The sequence below is a fragment of the Mesoplodon bidens genome, assembly GCF_964165515.1.
Source record: "Mesoplodon bidens genome assembly, chromosome: 4".
Lineage (NCBI taxonomy): Eukaryota > Metazoa > Chordata > Mammalia > Artiodactyla > Ziphiidae > Mesoplodon > Mesoplodon bidens.
This window is the reverse complement of record NC_138160.1, coordinates 95,791,096-95,817,255: the sequence shown is the minus strand read 5'-3', so window position 1 is coordinate 95,817,255 and position 26,160 is coordinate 95,791,096. Positions and strand designations below refer to the sequence as shown.

Here is a 26,160-nt window from a genome sequence, read left to right as displayed (position 1 = left end):
CTAAAAAAAATGTTTCTTATGAACCTAGGGGCAGGACAGGAATAAAGATGCAGATATAGAGAATGGAGTTGAGGACATGGGGAGGGGGAAGGGTAAGCTGGGGCGAAGTGAGAGAGTATTATTGACATATATACACTGCCAAATGTAAAATAGCTAGTGAGAAGCAGCTGCATATAACAGCGAGAACAGCTCAGAGCTTTGTGACCACCTAGAGGGGTGGGATAGGGAGGGTGGGAGGGAGACTCTAGAGGGAGGGGATATGGTGATATATATATACATATAGCTGATTCACTTTGTTATACAGCAGAAACTTAACATTGTAAAGCAGTTATACTCCAATAAAGATGTTAAAAAAAAGTTCAAGAAGATTTCTCAGAAGGGAAAGATCTTGGTTTCCAGATATCCTGAAAGGACCACTGAGGGCCCATTATAATGGATGAAAATAGGCTCAAACACAGGAACATTATTGTGAAATTTCACAACACTGGGACAAAGGGAAGATCCTTCTTTGCCTTGACTTCTAGAGGATGTTCTCCACCAAAACAGAAGAGTAAACCAAGAAAGAGGAAGAGATAAGAAATCCAACTCAGGTGAAAAACATAGGAAGTTCCAAGGTTGATAGTGAAGGGAAGTCCCTAGATGACGGCTCTGCAACAGTGTGGAGAGCACTCAACCCAGATAGGACAAGGGTGGAGGAGTGGGGAGCTCTGTTCAAGAGAAAGACAGACACTGGTAGGTGTCTAATGGTGGTTGACTGTGTCTGTCAGAAGGTATGTCTATTAGACGGTCAGTACAAAGTAAAACACACAAATGGGGGGAAAGGTAACAGTTAATTACAGGAAACATAAGAAAAGAAACAACCACAGTCCACAGTGCTCAACTGTGAATTATATTTTCGTAGACAACTTACATAATCACAGAAGTTGATTTAAGCAAAGTGTAGTATCCTCGGAGCATGGGGCACAGGAACAGAGGGGAATGGGGTGTAAGAGAGTTGGATGCTTATCTACCATAATAAATGATAGAATATGTCTAAAAGTCACAATTTAAAACAGTATGATCTAGGCATATTATTTGGAAGCACCAAGATGTATACTCCAGAAGAAATGGCCAAATACTGAAAAGTGGTTGCCTCTGGAAAGGGGTACTGGAGGAGTGTGAGGAATGATGCAGGAAATCACTGTTAGAAATTTTTGTTATAAATTTTTCAGTACCATTTAACTTTCTAAATGATGGATGTATATACCTTTGATAAAATAAATTTTAAAATATGTTATGCTTTTCTAGGGTTTTATTTTAATAATTTTTAAAAAGCATATGTTATGCTTTTTTCAAAATGAAAAAATATAACAAACATAAAGGAAAAAAAAAAGAATTACCATATGCCCCAGCAATCCCACTGCTGGGCATATTCCCAGAGATAGCTATAATTCAAAAAGACACATGCATCCCAGTGTTCATTGCAGCACTGTTTACAATAGCCAGGTTATGGAAGCAGCCTAAATGCCCATTGACAGACGAATGGATAAAGAAGATGTGGTACATGCATACAGTGGAATATTACTCAGCCATAAAAATGGAACGAAATTGGGTCATTTGCAGAGACATGGATGGACCTAGAGACTGTCATGCAGAGTGAAGTCAGAAAGAGAAAAACAAATATTGTATATTAACGCGTATATGTGGAATCTAGAAAAATGGTACAGATGAACCAGTTTGCAAGGCAGAAATAGGGACACAGATGTAGAGAACTAAAGTATGGACACCAAGGGGGGAAAGCGGGGGGTATGGTGAATTGGGAGATTGGAAATGACATATACACCAGTATGTATAAAATAGATAACTAATAAGAACCTGCTGTATAAAAAAACAAAGTAAATGCACACATAAAGTTTATCAGATATTGCCCATTTTCTCTACAAAAGGTATGAACCAATTTGTATTCCCACCAGTGTATGAGAGTGCCTGTGTCCACACAGTCTCACCAATAGAATGTGTTTTCACACAGTTTTTATTTTTACCAATGTGATGGGTGAAAAATGGTATCTCAGTGTTTTTAACTTGCATTTATTTTATTAGGAATGAGTTTGACCCTTTTCTTAACTTTAGGACTGTACAAAACCAGGCCACAGGCCAAATTTAACCTGTAGTCCCCAGTTTGCTGACCTCTACTTGTAGTCCATTATTTTTGCTTTTTCTTTAGGTATTCCAATTTTTTGTTTTCTTTCTTTGTTTATCTTTCATTTCAACCACTTTCCCTCTGACCCTTTTTACTATTTTATCTCATTTTTATTCTCTTTGCAGTTTTCAGCCTTTCTTAAATGTCCCTTACTGTGTTTTCCTGAAATCATTTAATTTTTATTTCTTCCTACTGTTTATCCTTTTCACTTTTTAACGTTAAATCTCTTTTCATATTCCCAAATGCTTATTTGAGGATATGCAATTGAGTTTGTGGTGCTGTATTACAGTTTTCCTTTGCTTAATCACCATTTTTTGGAGGTGAAGGCAGGTTTTCCTATACTGGGATGTTTTCATTCTGATTGTTATGTTTTCATCTCAGAGTTACTTTGTGTAGATTTGTCTTTTTCTGTTTAGTCATTAGTGGATTTTTTTTTCCTTACAAGAATTCCTAATTTAAGAGTGCCCTCTTTTCAATGCAGAGAAACAAAGTATGATTTCTGTAATTTAGAGTGTCTTTTTGTTTGTTTGTTTGTTTGTTTAGTGATTGGGGAAGGTTTGTGAGTTCTGTGATTTTCTGGTAGGAGAAAGGTTCTCTTTTGCTTCCCGGGTTTTTGCATTTTGCTCTTTGGAGTTTTCATTTATTTGGTCTTCAGTGGGCCCTTCTCCCTTCCTTTTTTAACTGTCTTCACCAGACTTATGCCCATTGAATGCTGCCACCTTGACTTGCACACTCTCCTCGGTCTCTTCTCTGTAGTCACTGTTCAGTGTTACCAGAGCTCCTACAGTACAGGCATCCTTGCTTTGCCTGGTAGTGCCAGACTGTGATGATGGTCTTGCAGGCTGAAATGATGCACAGTGATTTTAATCATCAGTGGGAAAAATGACACTTGTTCTGTGACCTTTATAATTTTTTGCAAAAACATTAAAACTATTACTGTTATAAATGTACACAGAATTTTTTAATGGTAAAACCAATGTTTATTTATTAGTACATCGTAATTTAAAACATTAGCAATATTGAAAATTGAAGTGTTTTCTGTCTAAAAAAATTCATCAATAGTAGTTTGAACAGCACTGTTTGTCTTCTCATTATATAATTTATAATATGGAGCAGGCATCTTTTCTGTCTTGGTAAATGATCATACTCCTTTCTAAGTTTGTATCAGCTTCCAACGTTCTGTCCTTTGCATTTTCATTGTTGTGAAATATCTGAGAGTTCCTTTTATGTGAAGTTTTTGCCAGCATCTCTTCTCTAGAACATCTCCATCTTTTTCATCAGAGCCACTTTCCTCATTTATGTAGATATTTCGCCTTCACTTGATTTTTCTGACTGCATATCTAGTCTCAATCAGCCAGCACTGTCATGATAGCTGTTTCTTTTATTACTCTGTTTGATCTCAATTTCACTTTCAGTGTTACTGCTTTTCATTTCTTCACTGCACTTTCATCTTTGGTAGCCAGTCTCCTTTTCTGATTATGTTTTTAAAACATCATGTGGGTTTATCACTAAAAGACAAAGAGACAGCACAGCCACATACATTGCTGTCTGTGTGTGAACCGAAAAACATGTGCAGTGACCAATTACTCACAGACTTTGAAAAAGGTGACGTGATTGGTCACTGATTGTGATACACATCTATTACGTATGTAATGGTTTGTGGACTGAGGAGCTAGCAGCAAGTTTGTACTTTATGCAGTTGCTCACTGTTAGTATATTGTTATTACTGAAATTTGAACCATACTATGTTACTTAACTAAGCCAGGGTACCTGGAATTTGTGTATATCGGAACTGTGCAAAGCAAGGATTGCCTGTATTTCACACTCAGGCTTTTCCTAGTGATTTAAGCTAGTGATTTTAGGTAACCTCAGACCTGCCATTAGCGCCCCTCCTCTCTCTTCCTCACAAGTTTTCATAGATTGCCCTTGCTCTCTGCAAAAGTATGTCAGGAGTGTGGGATTTGATGTTTCTTTTTCTATAGACAGGAAATTTGAAGCTTGAGCATGTCTTCTAGCTTTGACAAGGTTTCAGTTTTATGTAGTTGTATTGTTCTTATCCTGTTTTGATTTTGTGGGATATGTGGGGAGATTCAAATTTAGGCAGGCACCATTATCATCGGCTACCCAAGAGCCTCAAAATAGATTTGTTTTGTGTTTATAATGTTATAGGAGTATAAAATCCTTACATTTTCCTTAAATTCATATATTCTTGCAAGTGAGAGAGGAATAAAGGTTGGGGCTTCTTACTGGGTAGAAATTAAATATGTAGGTGCCATCTTTGAACTGTCTATTCTCAGAATATGCCTAGTGCATACATTTACTGATTTGGCTTGGTGAATAAGACAAGAGCAGGTACTTGAAAATGCCTAGATCTGTTTCATTGTGGGAAAGAGTGCATATTTTGAAAAATATAAAGGAGAACTAAAATTAGATCAAGAGACAAAAAATTAGCATAATGACAACTTATTTATTTATTATTATTTCCCTATTAAACTGAACATATTTTTCTTTTTCAGTCCTATGACAATGGGTTGGCACAGGGAGCTGGACTTGAATCTCATGGTAAGGCATCTTAAAATAAATGGACATGTAGTTTCTTTTGTTCCTTCAAATAACATCATGGTATCTTCAACATGTAGGACCTCAGAAGTCTGTCTCAACTCTTGGTGCAGCCTGCCTGTCTTCTTTCCTACTTCTCTCTGTTGACACTGCTGTGCCAACTCAAGCCTCTCCTAGGTCAGTAACCATTCAGAGATTATTCAGACCAGAATGTTCAAACAGTACTTTCTGGTGATCATTTCAGCTGTTAGTTGCATGAAAGCATCTTGGGATGATTTAAAATAGTTAGAAAACAGTACATTTTCTTCTTTGGTGTAACACTAAAAAGCTAGATACAGAATATTAAACATGAATCAATGAATTTGTGAAGAAAAAATTTTTTTTCACCTTCCTTAATATAATTGTCCTAAGTCATAGTGATAAAACATTTTGCCACATAGCATATGTTCACTGCGTACATTAATACAGTCTCTCCTTTCACACTTTTCCTCAACTTTGGCAGAACCAGAGTGAGCGATAGTCACTTAGTTTGTCAAAACATCAATAGCCTGAACTCTTTCAAGTGGAATATATCATGTAGAAGTAAATGTACTTCCATGCTCCTTTTTAAAAAAAAAAGAGCCCAGATCAGGGAGGCCCTCTGAGTGAAATCCTTGCTTCCTCTTCATCACAGCAGTGTTTTTGCACTCACCTGTGTGTCCATCCCTCTGCTAGCACAATAGAGTAGAAAGAACACATCAATATTCAGGTCTCAGCCCTAACACTAGCTATGTGGCTTAGGCCCCTTACTTAATCTCTCTGAGGATTTCCTCATCAACAGAGTAGAAATAATTATATCTTTCTTTAAAATTATTGTTAGAGATATGAGGGAAACTGGTTTGTAAACTGTAAACCATGTATAAACATTTTTTTAAAACACATTCCTTGTGCTTTCCCTAGGACCTGTCCTATCAGGTATCTCCTCCCTCTCTTGACATTTTCACTGCCTCCTTTGGTGGTATTTGTAGAGTATATGTGTCACTAAGGGGCATATAGAAAACTGTCTTGGATTGTCCTCTGAAGCCATACTATAATTAGGACATCATAATTCTTGTGTATGTCTGTATGAGATGGGGGTGGCAGTAGCAATTATGTCACTGGTCATCACCACTTGGTAAGGAGGGATATACTTGTAGTTGCACAAAGAGGAAATCTGGCATCTATAAGAATTTCTGAGAAGACGAGGTCTGGGCTCACTATCGTAAAGGATGTTAATGGGCACTCAGGCTGAGGAGATACTTCGCAGTGCAGGAGACCTGTGGAACAGACACTATTGTTCCCCAGAAGCTGGGATTATGTTCCCTGGGATATGAAACAGAGAGGGCCGCTCAAACATGATACTCTCTGATGGAAAAAAAGTCTTGCTGAGTCACACAGGTAGTGATTTGGAGTCAGTTTGACTCGAGTAGGATCACACCCAGCAAGATCATCATTGCTGGGCTGTGGTTCATGCCAAAAAGCTTACATCTTCCTTTTACACTCTTTTTGTCTTGGTAGATTTAAGGTCTAAAGCCCGAGAGGAGGGCTTCCTACTCAGGGTGCCACAGTACAGGGTGTGCTGCAAATGGGCTATAGGCATGCCAAGCTATTGCTGCCTCAGCCTTTGGAGCAGCCAAGACCTAGGTGTCTAGAGCTCCCATTTAGGTGCCAGGAGCTCGCTCCTCAGGTCACCACTGTGTGTCCTACAAATGTCAGACGTTTTAATGTTCTTGTGTGCTGTGAGGTTAGATAGGTTGAGAAGTACTACTCTAGAAGGCTTTGGTATAGCCTCCCTTCCCTATCTTATCACTGTCTACACTGGCAAGAGAAACCTCTTTCTAAAAAGTAGTCCTGCAGATTGGGCACTCTGAAGTCATGGTGTTCTCCCTTTTTCTCCTTTATTAATCTTTTTAGAATAGTGGTCCAGGTATACTATTTGCCCTTCTACACAAATGGCTTGTTCTTTAATTTTTCTGTGTAAGATTCAGCAACTTAAATGAAATATTTCTTTTAAAGTCATGAATGATCTACATTTCAAATCCAGTGTCTTTTTCTCATTCCTCATCTTCTATTTATTGAAGCAAATGAAGCTGTTAGCCTCTCCCCCTTCTTTCTTGAAGTATCAAATTCCTCTTGTCCTTTTTCCTGACAAGTTGTTTCTGGCTCCTTCACCATTTTTGTTTCTTCCTCTCACCTCTTTATCTTAGTCCAACTTTCTTCTTTTCTTTGGATCATTCGTCTTTCTAAATATCAGGAGTCTTATACTTGCTATTCCTTCTATATAGAATCCTCCACTCCCATCCCTAGCAAACACCTGGCTTCACTTCACATCCTTCAGGTATTGGCTCAAATGATATTTTTGGATAAGCCCCCTTTCTAAAATTGCAAACCACCCACAAACATACCTCCTGTTTAGAATTGCAAACCAACCACAGATACATACCCCATTCTCTGTTCCCCTTTCTGGCTTTATTTTTCTCCATATCACTTTTATTTTATTTATTTGTTTATTGTCTGTCTCCACATAATATATGCCTCATGAGATCAGAGGTTTTGGCCTGTTTTATTCACTGTTTTATCTCCCACACTTGTAACATGTGGCACGTAGTTAAATGAACTAACAGATGGTTCTCTGTCAATCATCCCTGGGGTGATGGCACCCACACTTTGTTTCCAAATCTATACTGTTGCTTCTGAGCTGCATACCGCCTTTCTGTGTGCCTGCCAGGCATAGCTAGCTACCTTTATATCTCTCAAGCTTCACATTTTTAAAAACCATCATTCTGCTCTTTCCTTCCTTCCAAGTCTGTTTTTGCTATTCAGGAATGTGGAACTATTCTTATCTACTGATTTTTCAGAGAGCCAGAAATCCAGAATTTGGGGTGTTTAATCTCCTGTTCTGTTTTTTGTTGTTGTTGTTCTTCACTTGCCAGTCACACCAGTCCTCCATTAGTCACCAGTTTATAACCTTTTACGAACTTAAAAGGAAAAGAATTTATTTATTAAGCAGCTGCTCTGTGCCAGCTAACAGTTATTCTCACTTAATCCTCACACTAGCCCTCCGAGAGTGGACATCTTTGTATTAGTTAGATTCAATCAGAAGCAAAATCACTATGAATATTACAGACCAGGAATTTATTATAGGAGTAAGATTTTACATGTTTGTGGAAGAAGATGGAGAAGTAAGGCCCTGAAAGGGGTAGTAGGTGGATCAGGAAAGAGTCACTGACAGGCTCTCCTGAGGCACTGGCGCAGGTGGACAAGAGAGACCTTGCAGGGGAATCTGCAGAGCCAGGCGCATCCAGCTGCCAGAATGTAACTGGAAGGCTGTTGTTCGTACATCCATTCATGGGCCTGGTGTCACTAGAGCAAGAAGTAAAAAAAACTTGGATTCCAAGTATATGGGAGAATAAGGGCAAGCTAGACGCTCACAGCACCTCTACCCTTGTCTCTTACCTTCTGTGCCCACAACCAGGGCAATGGCTACTGCTTCACTTCCACCTTAGAGATCTCACACAGATTTATCTAGCTTCAGACCATATAAAGAAGGGGATTCTGGGAAACAGTTCTTGCTTAGCCAAGTTAACACAGTATAAAACCACCACAGTGATTATTGTCGTTTTACTCAGAGAAGGTAAGTAACTTAACTCCTAGGCTCACATATCAGGTAAGTGTCTTGAAACCCTATGCTTGTTCAGCAGTACCATTCTGCCCGTATTTAAATCCCTTAGTTTAGTTCTCTGTGGTCCAGTGCCAGCCTAGCTTTGTAATGTGAGAGATCCCTTCCATGCGCTCTAGGTTGCAGAGAAAATGTACTCTCCAAATGTTCTTACATGCCTTCTCACCCCTGGACTTTACTAATGTTCTTTTTCCTGTACTTGAAGTGCTTCCCCTTTACTTGCTTCTCTTCATTTGCCTTTTCTTAAACTTCAAATTTTACCCATCTTTCTATGCCTAGTTTCACTGTCACATTCTTTGTAAAATCTTGCATTGTTTCTCGTCACCCCTAGCCCTAAGCAATTTCTCCCTTTTCTATATTCCCGTAATACTTGGTTCGTACCATTTACTTCTGTTTACCTTCTCTGCTAGGTTGTAAGCTGATCGTGTCTTATTTATGTCATACTCCATATGCCCTTGAATATTGTAGTTGTTCAGTACATATTCGATGAGTTAGTTATGCTGTATTCCACTCTGCATCCCAAAGCTGGGAAGGCTGAATTTAGAATGTGTACTTCTGCTACAGTTTGATGTTAATCAAGTTTCTTCATGTGCTTTTTGTCCTAATTCTGCAGTCTAAATGCTACTTAATACACTGTTTTCTTTTTCTTTTTAACTCAACTGCTGTTCTCCAACACCTGCTTAGCCTGGAGTCCAGTTGTCACGAAAATTAAATAGGCACATTGTACCCTTCTAGGCCATGATCATCAAATGTTATGATTCTGTTTATCCTAGTGATTCTTTTATGATAGTACAGCTTTAGGGGAAAATGTTCATGTGTTTTGGAAGAATTAGATTTTCCTACTTCACTAGGATTGAAACTACTTTTCCTCTTGAGATTCATAATGTAAAAGTTCAGATATATTAATTTGATTCCATGATTCTTTTAGAATATCTCTACTCCTTAATCTAGAAGAGAAGTATTAAACTTTACTTGGCCTGATTTCATCCAAGCATTCAACTCCCTTGAATCTACCTCACTTTACCTTTTTCATGTGGTGTTTAAGAGTAAAATGGTGTACTTATTTGTGTACCTGTTTACTTAGCTTTCTACTTTAGCTGTATGTTTGTTGACCATCTTAAATTACACATTTCAGAGCACATAGATTCTTTCAAATTATTTGGTATATACAAATAGATACTAAGACAATGCTTAAAAACGAGCTTTAAAACCTTACGGGAACAATAAGTTAAAACATAAGTAAAGCATAGCAAACAGAACCAGAGTCAGTAACACCTCCTTTACCCTGCAACTGGAAGAACTGGGGTAGGTTGTAAAGAGAACCAGTCCCTCCCAGCTGTGATTTTTTTTATGACTGTGGTATTCTTTGTACATTAATTATCCACATAACAGAAGCATTCCACTTTAGGTGGCAAACTTTCAGCAATTTCAGGTGGAAATCTTTCTCTTATTTGAATGTGCCTTAATATTCTCGTACTCTTACATGCCTTCGATAAAGAAGGTTATTTTCATAACCTTCTTCAACCAGGGCATAATGAACAGAATTTGATCTTTTCTTGATGAATTCAGATCATTATTATGAGAAGGAATTCTTAAATTGTACTTTAATATATATAGTGATGTAACATTCTTGAAGTTTTTTGAAGCTTGTAGGAATCATTGACCTAATCCTGTTTAGCCCCAAAAGGATATTCTAGTTGAGTTCTTGTGCCTGCTTTTTCTTACTGTACTTATTGTCAGAACGTTACCTGTCTTTTCTTGCTGTTTTTATGTCTGCCTCTAACACTCTTCTAACATCCTACTTTTAATCCAGGTTTTTAGAACTGGTGTTTTAAAATCGTTTAGACAGGAACCTCTCAGGGTAAATGTTGATAAGTGAATTTTAGCTTAACGAATAGACTTTGTAATGACTGTATTTGGCTACCCAGAGACCAGGCTTACTTCAGAAATTGTCATTTTCAAAATCTGGTCATTTGGGAAAGTAAAGAGTATTTTTATTTTGAATTGTGCCAGTTTGCTTTAAAAAATTCGAACAATTATTTTGGAGAGTAACAATTAAATGTGTCTTTATTTCTTGCTAGATAGTTTTAAAGATTATGTACTTTCTTTTAGAGGCTTTATATTTAATGATGTAATAATACCTGAAGTCATGGCCAGCTTCTCATGAAAGAGAAATTGAAACTAGTAGGTCATTGAAGGGGAAATAACATTGATAGTTGCTGAATAGAAATTCTAAAAGGTTATGATAAATTTGTTTTACTTTTGTTTTAATTCACTCATGACTAACATAGATCTCCCTTTTTTTTTCCCATTGGGAAAGATTCTGAAGACTAAATAGTTCTTACAGTGTGACCCTTTTATTTATTTATTTTTATTTTTTTGACAGTGACCCTTTTAATGTGATAGCTGCCTTGCATTTTCTAGAGAGAATGCTAACTTTTCCTTCGCCAGAGAATACAGCCAAGATTTGTAACACCAAAAGGAAAGTTACAGGATGAGGCATATTAGGAACAATCTATTTAAAGAGATGGAATTAATAAAAATCACTAGGTCAAGTTGTAGTAAATTGGAAATATAAGTATTTTCAAATTGTTTGGAGTTGACAGCAGGTAACGCCAATGGAAAGTGGTGGGGGGTTTTTTGGTGTTGTTTTTTCCTTTATGGAAAAATACTGACTTTTCATTTCCCGAGGAAAGTAATTACCTTTGTGACTATATTGGTTCTATTGATGCTATAACATTTTAATAAACTTAGGAGTATAAAACAACACAAATTTATTCTCTTACAGTTCCAGAGGCCAGAAGTCTGAACTGCATCTTACAGGGCTTCAAATCAAGATGTCAGCAGAGCAGGTTTTTTTTGGAGGCTCCAGGGCATAATCTGTTCCTTTGTCTCTCAGCTTCTGGTGACTGCTGACATTCTTTGACTTCTTATCTCATCACTTTAGTCTCTGCTTCCATAGTCACAATGCCTCCTCTTTGACTGTAGTTTACTCTCCCTCTGCCCCCCCTTTTATAGGGACACTTGTGGTTACACTTAGGGTACACCCCATCCAGGATGATCTCCCCATCTCAAGATCCTTAACTTCCATCACATTTGCAGAGTCCTTTTTGCCATATAAGGTAGCATGCTCATGTTCAGGGATTAGGACCTGGATATCACTGGGGGGCATTAGTCAGTCTACCATAGTGAGCATGGACATGTATTGTGCATCTACTTCCAGATACAGTTTTCTTCTCCACACTACCCCCATCCCCAACACACAGACACACAGACACACACACAGACACACACACACACACACACACACACACACACACTGTTTCCCTTTGCTGAAACTTTTCTTCCTTAAATTTCTTAAGCTGACATGTAAGCTTCTAGTTTATGTTATATGTGAAAATCAGTCTGCAGCTTTAGGCAGATGGAACCTCAATTCATAAGCAATACACTGTCTTTAAGGGAATTAAAATCAAACTCAGGTGATAGAGTAGGAGTTCTAGATTTTAGTTTCAACTCTCCCATTAACCATATAATTTTGAACTACTTTCTAAATCTTTTTTCATTTAAAAAATTGTTCTTACAGCTTTTAAGTTATTTTAAATTTTTTTCTATTTCATCAAGTTCATATTGAAGACTCCAGTGCTTAGTGGTTATTTTAAATAGTTTTCTATTTTAAATAGAAATAAAGGTAAATAAAATAGTGAAATAAAAGTAAAATTAATTGTCTTTTAATTTTACTTTTATTTCACAATTTTCTGGAGTTATTTAACCCTTTTTTCCTTCAATCATGTCATATTATTTTCCTAGACATCTAATAAGTTTAAAGTATTGTGTGGTTTTAATTAACAGGAGGATCAACTTTTTGTGGCATTGCATCACTGTGCCTGATGGGTAAACTAGAAGAAGTTTTTTCAGAAAAAGAATTGAACAGGATAAAGAGGTGGTGTATAATGAGACAACAAAATGGTTATCATGGAAGACCTAATAAGCCTGTTGACACCTGTTATTCTTTTTGGGTGGGAGCAACTCTAAAGGTAAGAGAAATAATAAAAATGAGAAACCTTTACTCTTTGTTAATAAAAAAACTGTGCTTAAAGGGTTTGGTCTTTGTAATGTTCATTAAATATTGTTAGGTTTAGGGCAAAAGGTTTTTCCTGTTGCTCTGGCAAAGCTAGTCTCTATGGTTTTCCCACAGAATTCAGTTATCTGTTGTACTACTTAGAAATTTCTATTCTTATAAAGCTCTAGTGTCCCAGAACCTATGTAAGAAAGTAAGTGTAATGTCATAAAAAACTTGTACCTGAAACTGATCGGTGGTCTGTCTAGTGGGGAGATCTGTCTGAACATACCAGTAAAGGGTTTATGGGAAAATATAATCTTAAAAGATAAACCATGGGTCATTCCTTTAAAAACCATCTAAGGTTTTCTATTTTGTATTAATTTATTTGTGTAAGCCTTCTGAAATGTATTGATTAATATGTTCATACATTTTCCCCATCTCTACTACCTCTTGATGTACCTAAATACATAGCTTATTAGCCATTGCGTACCTACAAGTTTTCAATACCTTAAAATTGCCTTTTTTGCCTTTAAAATGTATCATCTAGGCCTGATATTCAGGAATCTAACAAAAGTCTATGTTCATCATGTTTACACAGTAAGTCCCCTGCATATGAACAAGTTGCGTTCCAAGAGTGCGTTCATAAGTCCAGTTTGTTCGTAAGTCTAACAGAGTTAGCCTAGGTACCCAACTAACACAATCAGCTGTATAGTACTGTACTGTAATAGGTTTATAATACTTTTCACACAAATAATATGTAAAAAACAAACACAAAAAGTAAAACATTTTTAATCCTACAGTATAGTACTTTGAAAAGTACAATAGTGCAGTACCGCAGCTGGCATACAGGGGCTGGCATCAAGTGAACAGGTAAGAAGAGTTACTGACTGGAGGAGGGAGAGGAGGTGGGAGATGGTAGAGCTGAAGGCTGGTCAGCAACAGGAGATGGAGGGCAGCTGCAATTTCACTCACGCCTGACGTGGATGGCACAGGTTCTGGTTCCTTGCTGGATTCAGTTCTATCTACCCTCTTGAAACAACGATCCAGTGATGTCTGGGTAGTAGCTCTTTTCTTCTCATCATAGATGATACGGTAGCACTGGATTGCATCCTGAACGGCTGCTGCAACCTTCGTGCACCGTTCTACGTTCCAGTCCTGTGCCTCAAAAACTAACAGTGCCTCCTCAGATAAAGAAAATCCCCTTGCCATTTCCTGCATCATGAATCTCTTCAGTTCTTCAGTTACTACTTCTTCCTCTTGTCTCTCTTCATCCTTTCTCTGGGCCTCCAGTTCCATCAGGTCTTCATTAGTAAACTCATGTTGCACAGGAAGGAATTCAATGAAGTCGTCCTCTTGCAGATCTAGCTTGAAATAAAGATACTGTACTACTGTACTGTATACAGTACTGTACAGTAGAGTACACAAAAAGCACAACCACTTGTAGAGGATGCACGCATGTGACAGTGTACGCCAGACATGTGAACTGACTTAACTCAATTGGACATGTGAATGAACGTTCGCATCTTTGAATGTTCACAACTTAAAGGTTCGTATGTGGGGACTTACTATAATATCCTAATTTTTTCTCTTAAACAAAATTCATACATGTGGTTGAAATGAATTGGGAAAATAAAACAATTTAAAATGAAGGCAGTAGCCTCTGTCTCTCTTCTCACTTCTAGTGCCATTCCTCAGGTGCACCATTTTAATTTTTTTAATTATGAAAAATTTCAAACATACTCAAGAGAGAATAGTATATAATGAACCCTTAATATGTTCATCAACCAGTCTCAACAGTTTTCATCCCAAAGCCAGCCTTCATTCATCCATATACCTATCCACTTCCCTCACCCTCACTGACTAGTATTTTAAAGCAAATCCCAGATACCATTTTTTATATTACCTGGAAATTTTTCAGTATAATCGCTAAACAAAAATAGCTTTTTAAAAAATGGAACTGTAATATCACTTCTAAGAAATCAGCCATAATTCCTTATCATTAAATATCAAGTCAGGATGATATATATTTCCTATTGCATCACATCAAGAGGCATATAATATAATCTCTGGCTGTCTCTCCTTTTGATCAAAGGGCTCCAGAGTTGTCAAAACTGATTCATCCATTATAAAGTTCCCCATCAGCCTTCTTTGTTCACTTTTTTTTATGGTGTTAAAATATACGTAATGTAATAAAGTTTAACTATAAGTGTACAAATCACAGTGTTGTGTAACCATTACCACTGTCCATACCCCAAACATTTTCATCATCCTAAACATAAACTGTGCTCATCAAACAGCAGCTCCCCATTCTCCCATCCCTCCAGCCCCCGCTAACCTCTCTTCTACTTTTTGTCTCTGTGAATTTACTTATTCTAGGTACATCATATAAGTAGAATCATATAATCTACTGTGTCCTGTGTCTGGCTTATATTTCTCAAACTCCATCCATATTGTCACATATATCAAAATTGCGTTCCTTCTTATGGTTGAATAAATATACCTGTTGTATGTATATACCACATTTTGTTTTTCTGTTCATCTGTTGATGGACACTTGGATTGTTTTCACCTTTTGGCTATTGTAAATATGGTGGCAGTGAGCACTGGTGTAAAATAAATATCTGTTTCTGGATAATTACCTAGGAGTGGAATTGGTGTATTACATGGTAATTATGTGTTCAACTTTTTGAGAAACCACCAAACTATTTTCCACAGTGGGTGCACCATTTTACATTCCCACTAGTAATGTATAAGGTTTCCAATTTCTCTACATTCTCACCAATACTTGTTTTTTCTGTTTTTTTTTTTTTATTAATACCATCCTAATGGCTATGCGGTGACACCTCATTGTGGTTTTGATTTGCATTTCCCTAATGATTAGTGATATCGAGCATCTTTTGATGTGCTTATTGGCCATCCGGTGTATCTTCTTTGGAGAAATGTCCAGTTTATCTATTTTTTTCTTTTGTTGCCCATGCTTTTGGTTGTTATTCCATGAAATCATTGCCAAATCCAATGTTATGAAGATTTTCCCCGATATTTTATTCCAACAGTTTTATAGTTTTAGTTCTTGAGCGTAGGTCTTTGATCCACTTTGAGTTGATTTTTGTATATGGTATAAAGCAAGAGCTTCAGCTTCATCCTTTTACATGTGGATATCCAGCTTTCCCAATGCCATTTGTTGTAAAGACAGTTCTTTACCCATTAAATGGTCTTGGCACCTTTGTTGAAAATCATCTGTTTATTTCTGGGCTCTCCATTCTCTTCAATTGGTCCTTACTGTTTTAATTACTGTAGCTTTGTAGTAAGTTTCAACATCAGGAAGTATGAGTCCTTGACATTTTTCTTTTTAAAGATTGTTTTGCTCTTCAGGGCCCCTTGCAATTTCATGTGAATTTAAGGATTGGCTTTACCATTTCTTAGGAAAAAGGCTGTTGAAATTTTGATAGAGTTTACATTGAAACTGTAGATTGCTTTGAGTAGTGTTGACATCTTAACATTGTCAGGTCTTCCTATCAATGATGATGCAATGTTTATCCATTTATTTAGATCTTTAATCTTTCACCAGTGTTTTGTAGTTTTTTGCATGCAGATCTTTCACCTGCTTAGATAGGTTTATTCCTAAGTATTTAAATTCTTTTGGAAGCTATTATGAGTGGAATTGCTTTCTTAGTTTTCTTTTGGATTGTTTGTTGCTGATGTATAAAAGCCTTCATCATCTTCTTACGGAATGGTTTTAGCAGCCGTTGAGGATCATTACTTAGGTCCATTATGTCATTGGAGGTTGCTAAATGGTGATATTCTATCATTCCCTCTAAATTTATTAACTAGGATTCTTTCATAAAGAAATTTCACTTTAACTTAAGGTATGGTTGTACAGAGAAAGGCAGATGATTCTTTCTCTTAATTTTAATAATGTTCATTCAGTCAGTGAGTTGGTTCCCTAGCATCCTCTAAAGTTTTCCAATAAAATAACTGGGTTTTAGGGTTTTTTCTTTTTTACCCTTTGAGTATCACTGTGAACTCATAGATTTTAATATATTTTATCCATTTTAGTCTATTACATTATTCTTTTTAATGCTCAAATTGTCCCATCTTTAGCCAGTAGGAGCCCCTTCAGGTTGTTTCTTGAGTCTTTATGATATGACCTTGGTGGGCTTTGACAACTTTCTAAAGGCAACTACTTTTAAACCTTTTTAAAAATTTTAATTCTTATGGATAACTTTAAATAATAACTTTAGATATGCTGATTTCTTGACTTAACACCTTTAAGGCATTATCCCAGCTATGAAAACATATTCCAACTATGAAAAATGAAGATTTGGCCTCCCCTTTTTCCAGCAAATTGTTACTGGTATATATTTTTTTTAGTTCTGAACCATCTCTCTTCCTCTCCCTTCTAAACCTTTCAGTTTACCTTTACTTTTACAACGTCAACTTAGGTAACATTCATATTTTGTTCAGTAACAATGATCAAATATTTTATGCTTTGCCTGTAGGTTGATTTTAAAATTTGAAAACCAGTAATCACATATTAGGGCTGTATAAATATTTTTTATTGCTAAACCAAGTACAGTGTTAAGATTATTGTTCCTTCTTTCTATGTAATGACCTGTGTGCCACTTGATGAAAAATGCTTCTAGCATCAGGAGTCTAAAGAGTCTCTGCTTATATTCTATTAATTAAACCAAATGAATGAATAAGTTGGTTTCTTATTTGTACCATAACCTTATTATTGGTTTTCTCTTTTTGAGAAATAATGCTTCTTTATTAATCATTAATACCTTTCGTGGCTCTCTGATTTATTGACACACTTTCAGCTGCTTTGTGACACTTCTTGAACTTTCTTATCTACTGCTCACCACCCCCTGACCCTGTTCTCTTCACAGTTTGACAATCCTTTATTTTTTTCTATTGAATGGGATCTTCAGAGAAAGGACAAATACATGTCCTAAATCTTTAAGCTACATAATTTTTTATGCTAAAATTGTATTTGTCTCACCTTGTATCTTTCCTAATTAAAGAGCTTTAATTTTTTACTATTCTCAAACAAAACTGTCTCTAGCACGTGGTTAATAATTTCTGTTGCTCTTTTTTGAAATATTTTTAGTTTTCATTACCAGCAATTTGTAACTAATAGTTCAAAAGCCTGTCATAAGAGTTAGAATATAGGTTAATAAAATTGCCCTTTTAAAAATAACTGATGAAGTTGAACATACTGGGAAGTTGTGTTTTGAATGTAGCTAAATGTGATGCAGAGAAGTCAGTTAGGTATGGTTCAAAAGAAGGAAATAGTGAGTGGGTCAAGAAAAGGAGAGTATATTTGATAAGATGATTTTAAAAAGTTAATGTGGTTGAGAATTTTAAATGCTCAAGCCCCCTAGGCTTGCTCCGAGAGCCTTACTTAATTAGAGAAAAGCATATTTAAATTACATATATCTGAAAATTGAGCCAAAGGTCAATATGAAAGTTTTATGTCAATAAATTTATATTTGTCATGTCATTTCAGCTTCTGAAAATTTTCCAGTATACTAACTTCGAGAAAAATAGAAATTATATCTTATCAACTCAAGACCGCCTCGTAGGGGGATTTGCCAAGTGGCCAGATAGTCATCCAGGTAATTTATTTTTTGTATAAACCCAGAGCAGCTTTTGTTTTGTTTATTTTTTGAGTAGATCTTCAAGCATCTTTGTCAGAAAGGGCATATGATAGAAAATATAGGCACAGTTGTAAACTTACTTTAAATAATGTTTTTAAAAAGGTAAATTGTTTAAGTTTACGGTAGATTTGGGGTGTAAAGGAAGGATTTGATTATCAAGATGTATTGGTATAGTTTGCCCTTTTTTCCATATATTTCACTTAGCAGTGTTTCATTTTGTTGCGGGCAGTAAGGCAGATGGTCTGAATGGTCCCTGTCCAAAATAGAATTGGTTCATCTAAAATCTTTAGGATTACTAGCTATCACTTGAGCTCTGCAGAATAAATTACTCTTAAATCCAAAAGGGATCTAGTTCTTACCCTTTTCATAAGTCATTAAATCAGAAATCTCAAATCCTGAATACAGGTGTCCCTCACTGTCCATACTCTTATTCTCTGAATTTTGGCAGATTCAGGTTATTTTTTTAGAGGAATACTTTTGCTATATGAACTCTCAAACCATTCACTCTCTAAAACTCAGGAACCAAATAGATTCAGACAATACAGTATTCCATGCTTTCCCAGCTCAGGAAAGGCATAGATGTGAAGAACAGAGGATTCTTGTATTTCATAAGTACTTTTAAAAGGGTTCTTCAGAAATAATGACATTTCTTCAAAATATGTGGATAATTCTGCTATTTTCCAAACCTAGACAGGCCATAGTCTAAGCTGCATGCTCTAATATAATAAAGTCAGTAACTACACGGATGCCATCTACAGACCCCTCAGGCCTAGCCTGCCAACACAGCTTATCATCTCCATGCTCTGCCCTGCCCCAAAACTTTGGTGGACTAGGCCCAAGTTCAGGCCTAGGATTCTGCAAATGTCTTAGCAGTCTTCCTCTAGTCCAGTGCCCCTCCTAGTGACACTTCTGTGTGTGTGTATGTACATTTGCTTAAATGAGAGGAAAGGGGCCAAAGCTCTTTTCAGACTCCCAAAGGGATCTCTGATGGAAAAGAGAACCTCTAATCTAAACTCTTCTGTTAAGTCTGTTAAAATTGTTCAAAAACTTTCTTAGCACTCAGAGTCAGTTGGCAGGGCACACAAGACCCTCCCAGGATTTGGCTCCTCTCCCACCGCTAGCATCATTCTCCAAGCTGCTTGCCCTTCCCCCTTAGGATTCACCTCCAGCAAAATGAATCTATTTATAGCTTCCAAAAAACTCAATTCAAGACTTTGTTAAAAATAAGTCAGAACACTGACACTTTTGATAAGCAAATTGACCAAGTATTAGCTATAAATATATGACACTAGATTCAAGGAATGATTGTTTTTGCAGCATTGCAGTAGTATCATGGTTTTTATTATTAGTCTAGAACCTCTTCACCTCCTCTCTTGTCATAAAACTGTTACGGTCAGAATATGTACCTGAATCGAAATACAAATAAGGGGCTCATGGAATCATGTTTTTTTACCTGAAGTGAGCAGGAATATTTCCTGAGATCCATATTTACGTGTATTTTTATGCTTCTTTTTTAAAAAATGTATAATGCTTTTAATTTCTAAAGCAAAATAATATTTTTAAATTTTGGTATCTATAACACATAGCTATAAATATGTTTGAAAAGTGCCTCAAGAAAAGAATTCTTTTGGTATTGATTCCATTGTTTTCAATCAGTACATGGTACTATTTTAAAAAATAATGCACTGTTTTAACAAATAATGTGAACAGGGAAATGACAGTCTCTTGAAAAGCATTTGTTATATAAACATATTGAGATACATTTTGATTTTTTACAATAGCTTTTTTAAAAGAAAATTCTTGGAGCTTTTTTCTAGAGAGATCAGTTGTTAAGTTTAACATTTGAGTAAATACTTGGATGTAATGTTTTTTATAGATATGTTACAATGTCTTCAGATCCTGTACATTACAGAGCATAGGAAGTCTTTGTATGATAAATTGAATTTATGTGGAAAAGATCTGTTCCCAGAGCTGTTATAAAAATCATTTTAGTAAGAGTTTTTAAAATTAGCTTATTCTTGGTTCTAATAAATCAATCTAGTAGCAGATTTGACACACAGAGATTTTATATACATTTATAGGAAAAACTTATGAAAAGAATGAAGTTTTATTATGAGGAAAATATATATTTCAACATCTAAAGTGCTTGAATACGTCACCACCTACAGACAGAGTTTTTTTTTTTTTTGAGGATTGAAACATTTAACTTCTATTTCATTAGCTTTTACAAAAAATCCTTTTGAGAAAAAAAAATTATTCTTACATTACTGGAAAGTGTAAGATCCTATTTTATTTATTCTGAGTGTATTTTCTGTTGCATTCTTTTTCTAGAAAAGTTTCCTTATTTCTATCCAATAAAATTTAATGTTGCTTTTTAATTTTAGAAAAACTGCAAGAAAACTATAATAGTATAGGAAAAATCAAGTTTATTTTTTGTGGTCTGAAAATTAGAGGAAAATGAGTTAGAAGAAACCTAAGTATTCTCTGAAAAAGACATAAAAGGGGATTAACATGGACCTTCATTGGTGAAATAACTTTTTCACAAATAACATTGAGTGAGCACAACTATCTGTCATTCCTTTTTTGAAAAGTAAATGATACTTTTGTAAGTAAAACTTTCTCTTTAATTCTTTTGACACAAAAGATGTTTTGAACTTTAATAGCTCATGAAACCATAAATGATGACGAATTCAAAAACAGAAAAAAATTTTGACTGCTACAAAATCTGCTTTTTGTAGCGTTCCCATAACTGCAGAGCTCTGAGCTCTTTCAGAAGTCATTTAAGGCTCTCAGGCAAGCAACAGCCGTGTGATTTCAGTGGCCATTTAATGGAAGAAAGTTGCTGCCCCCTGAAAGATGGGAAACAGTAGGGAGGCCACTGTAGAAGAATTGTTATGGTATGAACACTCACATTATTATGACCAAATAGAATGTGTGTTTGTTTTTATTGTCAGGTCAGATAGTTTTAGAATGACTGACATTACCTGAAATAGGGAAATTAAATATGGTACAGCATTACAGAATGGATTATTTTGCCTAAGCTTCTTTAACATAGTATTGTCATTGTATATGGTTTAGGAACTGTCAGAGGTAAAACTTAGGGGGGAGGGCTAATACTACTTAGATTCTGAGGTTTATTTTCACTTTTAAGAAAAAATTTCTATTTATGATATAAAGCTCCTTGTTTCCATATTCTATAGTAAGCAAAAGGGAAAACACATTAGAGTGAGAAGTCTTTTATATCACTGGTACTCTTCCTTTTTGTTCTTTAATCACAGAGGATGTTGGTAATGTCACTTCTTCAGCTAGGAACTGTTCTCCTTTGTTAGTGATGTTTTCTTGAATAATGTATTATCTGATTTTGATCACCTGGTTTTTAAAAATTTGGGGTTTCAGACTTTGAGAAAGCAAATATTTCAAAAACTGTATTTAGTATTATTCTCAATTTATTTTTAATGTAGTGATGGGCTGATAAGTAGCTAAAATATTTTGTACAAATAAGAATGCCTGTTGTGATAAAACTGCCTTATTTTCAGATGCTTTGCATGCATACTTCGGAATTTGTGGTCTGTCACTAATGGAGGAAAGTGGCATTTGTAAAGTTCATCCTGCCCTGAACGTAAGCACACGGACTTCTGAGCGCCTTCGAGATCTCCATCAGAGCTGGAAAACCAAGGACTCTAAACAGTGCTCAGAGAATGTACACATCTCTACATGACTAACTTTAGATTGGGAGGGTGGGGGGATTTGTAGCCTAACTGTAGCTCAAGGTTAAAAGCCATGTATAACCAAGTGTGCTCTTTTTTTTAAGAGGTAGAGTCTTACAATCGAATCTTGTGCTGATGTCACTTTGGTATATGGTCTTGAGCCAGTAACCTTCGTACTAGGTTTCAAGGAAATCTTTGTTTCAACTTTGAACCACAGTGGACTCTGTTGTGGTTCTTAAATGTTTATATACTGTATTTCTAAGTTCTCTGAGGCAAACTAACTCTATGTATGAAGGTTATCTTTTTAAAAAGCTCTTCAGTACAAAATTGTATCATAAATACAAATCTTCAAAAGACGTTTACAGTTCACATAGCATTGATAATCTTCAGGTGAACACTTAGTGATCATTTAAAAAGCTTGACTGCTGATAGTAGAACATTGCTTTAATGAATTAAGTATCTGGGATTATTTGAAAACATATGATCCCATAATTTTTAAAAAGAAGACTTATTTTGACTTAAGTAAAATGTGCCAATTAAACTTCTGTGGCCTATACAAATGAAATTAACTTCATAGCAAGAATGAATAGGCTTAACTAATACAATAATTTTCTAAAGGGAGATTGTTTTAAGAAGACTATTATGTAACTGAGGGACAAGTAATATAACTGTATGTGATTGTGAATGGGGAAGTTTTGTGCTGTGCGGGTCATTTATTTTAGATGTTGCTGGGGTAAATAACAGTTATGTTTGATTTTAATCTCAAATCATTAGTTGCTTTTTTTCCCTTTCTGCAGAGAAAATAGTCTTATCTAGAAGGAAAGCCATTTAATGGTTTTGTTTCTTTTTCTGAGATATGTGATACTGTAAATTATACTTGTACTTTTATAACTGAGTTATTTTTAGCCATTTGGATTCTTATTTTTAGTTTGTTGCCCCAGTGTGTTAGCTGCTCTAATTTCAAACTGATGATTTTCTCATTTTTTCAATTGAAATAAGTAAACATTTAAGTAAAAAAAATAGCACCACTCAAGTAAAGTTAATGGTGTAGCTCCATACACGGTCATTCATATTTTTGTATTTTCAGGTAAGTGGGAAGGAAATGTACCATTTAGGGGTTAAGGACTGGGGTTTTGCTTTTCTTTGTTTTGTTTTCTTCATTCTATGACCTAGCTAATTGTAAAGGAGTTAGTATAAAAACTTATTTTTATTAGTAATCAATTTATCAATAAATTACATCTGTCACTGTTGCTCTATGACGTTCAAAGTTATGAGAGTAGTGCTGAAATGGAGAAGGAAATCTCTTCACCAGAGGGACTGGGTTTCATTTAAAGTCTTGGTGATAATAAATGTTGGATTATTAGTTTTACAAGTATCAGTATAAAAACTAAATTACTAATATCACTGTTTAGGTATTATAATATTTAAATTTTTATTTTAATTTCTTTCCTAGAGTGGAGAAAAAATACCCTTAAATAATGGTCCTTCCCAAAGGAAACCTAGTATATACTTGGAGAAATGATTCATTTATTATTGGCATGCTTAGTTTTAAACCTCAATTTGCCAAAGTCAAAAAAAAATTTTTTTTTTAATTAGAAATAAAATCAGTTTTCTGGTGGTGGGGGTAAAATAAGCCTAACAACAGATGTCATCCTTCCATGAGTTATTCCAGTTTGTACCAGTTTAAATTCTGACAAAGTATGACATCTACATCTCTAACTCATTTCGTAGACATCAGGAGTTCAAATGGCATATATGTAACGGCTTTAGAACTATTCAAAAAGCCCCCATTTTTTTTTTCCTGAATTGCCATGAGTGGTTGGAAGCTTAAAAAGTTAGTAATAGTAACCGTATTTGTATGAAGGAGAATTCCAAGGTCAAAGTATTTCAAAAAACTATTAAATATTTTCTAACTCCTTGTGTAATTTAATAGCATAAGATGATATATTACAATATGATTCTAATTGATATACTCGTGAGAGACCTCCTTGTGAAACTTTATGGACCAGTGAATGTTCACATTCCACAGCAGCATATTGACCAAAAAAATACCAGCCCATTGTGAATTGTGGAGAAACTATTCCCAACTTTTTCTAAATAGTTACCTACAAGCAAAGTATTAATAAAATAAATTATAAGCACTATTTCATATATATACTTGGTTCTTTAGCAGTGGTGATAGAATAAGAAGGGGAAATATGAAGTCTCAGTAACTCTGTTCCCTATGCTCTATGGCCAACTCCAGTATGGTATTTTTTAGACTATGGTAGGAGGGGCCTTATTTTGAGCATATGCGTGAAAACAAGGTTCATCAGGTCATATAACACAATTCAACCTATTTATCATCTACAGTGCTTTTAGATTTGACCTATAATATGTGTGCATTTTAATTAGATCTTTTAATAATTATTTATAAATATTCAAATTCAAATAGAAGTTTTGCCGACAGTGGTACATAGTTTGAAACTGTTGGGCCTGATAATATTTGAGAGTCAGTATAGGAAGGAGGTGCTCTGGAGTCAGATGACTTGGGTTTAAATCCTAGATCTGCCAGTTCACCAGTGTAATTTTGGACCCTAACTTCCCCTTTGATAAAATGAGGGGGGAAAATCTAACTCACAAGATTGTTTGAAGATCAAATGAGGTAATACATATAAAGTACTTAGCATAGTACTAAGTAAATAAAGTAAATTCCTGAGATAAATTCCTAATTATAATTTCTGTCATAACCATCATAAAATTGTTTTTAAAGCCTCTCTTTTCTGTAATAGAGTTCCCACAGAGTTTAAACTCGAGGAAGATGATGGCAGCATTGTAGTTTCTGAATCTCCCCATTTGAATCCAGAGTAACTAGGATAGCTATTCTACAAAACTAGATGGCAGGGTGTCCCCATGAACTTCAGAATACAGTTTTATAAGGACAAACCACTGACCAACATAGTTTCAGCATCTGTGTGGGAGGAAGTGAAAGGCAGGCAGCTGGTTTCTGACAGCCTTGAGAATAGAACTATAGCATTGCCCCCAGTTTCTCACTAGAAAGTACAGTGGGCCAGTCTGAGAACAAAAGCTGAAACTGGGAGGGGTTCTACAGGTCCCCATTTGCAGGTAAGTGTTAGAGCAATATGATATGGTCTGATGATTGTGCTAGAGCAGTCTGGGCCCTGTCCTGTATACATCTTAAAACTAATGAGATAAAGCCTAGCTAGAATTAGAATCCAAATTGGACAGGATAGGTACAATAGGACAAAGAGAAGAGAGAGTCCAGATAAATGTTGGGAAGGAAAGTCAATATACCTAAACATTATATGTGGACATAGATAATCTTTTAAATCACTCTGTGAAAATGAAACAGGAACTTTAGGGCCATAGAGCAAAGAAAAGTTGTCCTAGGGCACCCCTTCCTCCTAAAAGTACAGGAAAACTCATTTCACCCAAAACCAAAACCAAAACCTGAGAAGGATTATAGTCAAAGCCCATTCAAAGTTGTTTTAAGGAATAAAAGAATAAGCAGCCCAATATCCCCACAGACATTGGAAGCACAACAGAAGGACATGACCACAAGACTGATGAAAACCTAGTATTTATTGATTAAAAAAAAGCAATTATGACAGGAAGTTTATAGTTTTAGAGCAATATCAATAAAAATGAGAAAAGCTAAGAATTACACAATCGAGTCTTAAAAACTGGAGGAAAAAGCAAACCAAAAGGAAGTAGAAGGAAGGGGTTAATTAAAAGGGGGAAGGAGGGAAGACAAGATAGACAAACCACCAGACAATCTTTTCAAGAAAAAAAGGGAGGAAGCAAAAACACAAAAGTTTAAATGACAAGACAGAAATAACCATGAAACAGGAAATTTTTCAAAATTATAACACTACTTTGAGTAATTTTATATAATAAATTAGAAAATAACCTTTCTTAGAAAAATGCCAATTGCCAAGATTACCGAAGTAGATACAGAAATTCAAAACAAATGGACTCTTTACAAAAAAACAAATCAGGCCCAGATTGTTTCAAGGGTATTTCTGCCAAACTGTCATGATTAAATAATCCTAATGTTGTTTAAACAATTCCAGGGGCTATAAAGAGACTCTTGAACCTCAAAGGGCAAAAAACACAAAAAAGGCTTCTAAATTCATTTTGTAAAGTGAACATGATAAGCATTGTTTCTAAAACCTGACAAAGTTTGTACCAAAGAGAAAATTACAGACCGCTCTCACTTATGAATATATCAGTACATAAATGTTAACAGTACATTAGCAAACAATTCAACAGCACTTTCAAAAAATATTAAGTCATGAA

The 26,160-nt window shown here is 35.5% G+C and overlaps 1 protein-coding gene across 3 annotated transcripts in view; it reads left to right on the top strand.

Moving 5' to 3' along the window:
* The window catches only part of PGGT1B (protein geranylgeranyltransferase type I subunit beta), a 58,616-nt gene extending 32,763 nt beyond the window's left edge, over positions 1-25,853 (top strand). For 2 of the 3 annotated variants that reach the window (XM_081231104.1, XM_081231106.1), the window contains 4 exons: positions 4,696-4,741; positions 12,285-12,469; positions 18,004-18,112; positions 21,691-25,853. In XM_081231104.1, the coding sequence (XP_081087230.1) occupies positions 4,696-4,741; positions 12,285-12,469; positions 18,004-18,112; positions 21,691-21,872 (522 nt within the window). In that variant the 3' untranslated portion in view covers positions 21,873-25,853. Of the gene's footprint in view, positions 1-4,695; positions 4,742-12,284; positions 12,470-18,003; positions 18,113-20,892; positions 20,919-21,690 lie in introns of those variants that run through there. The other variant, XM_081231105.1, reaches the window with a different exon arrangement.
* Positions 25,854-26,160: the final 307 nt, after the last annotated feature.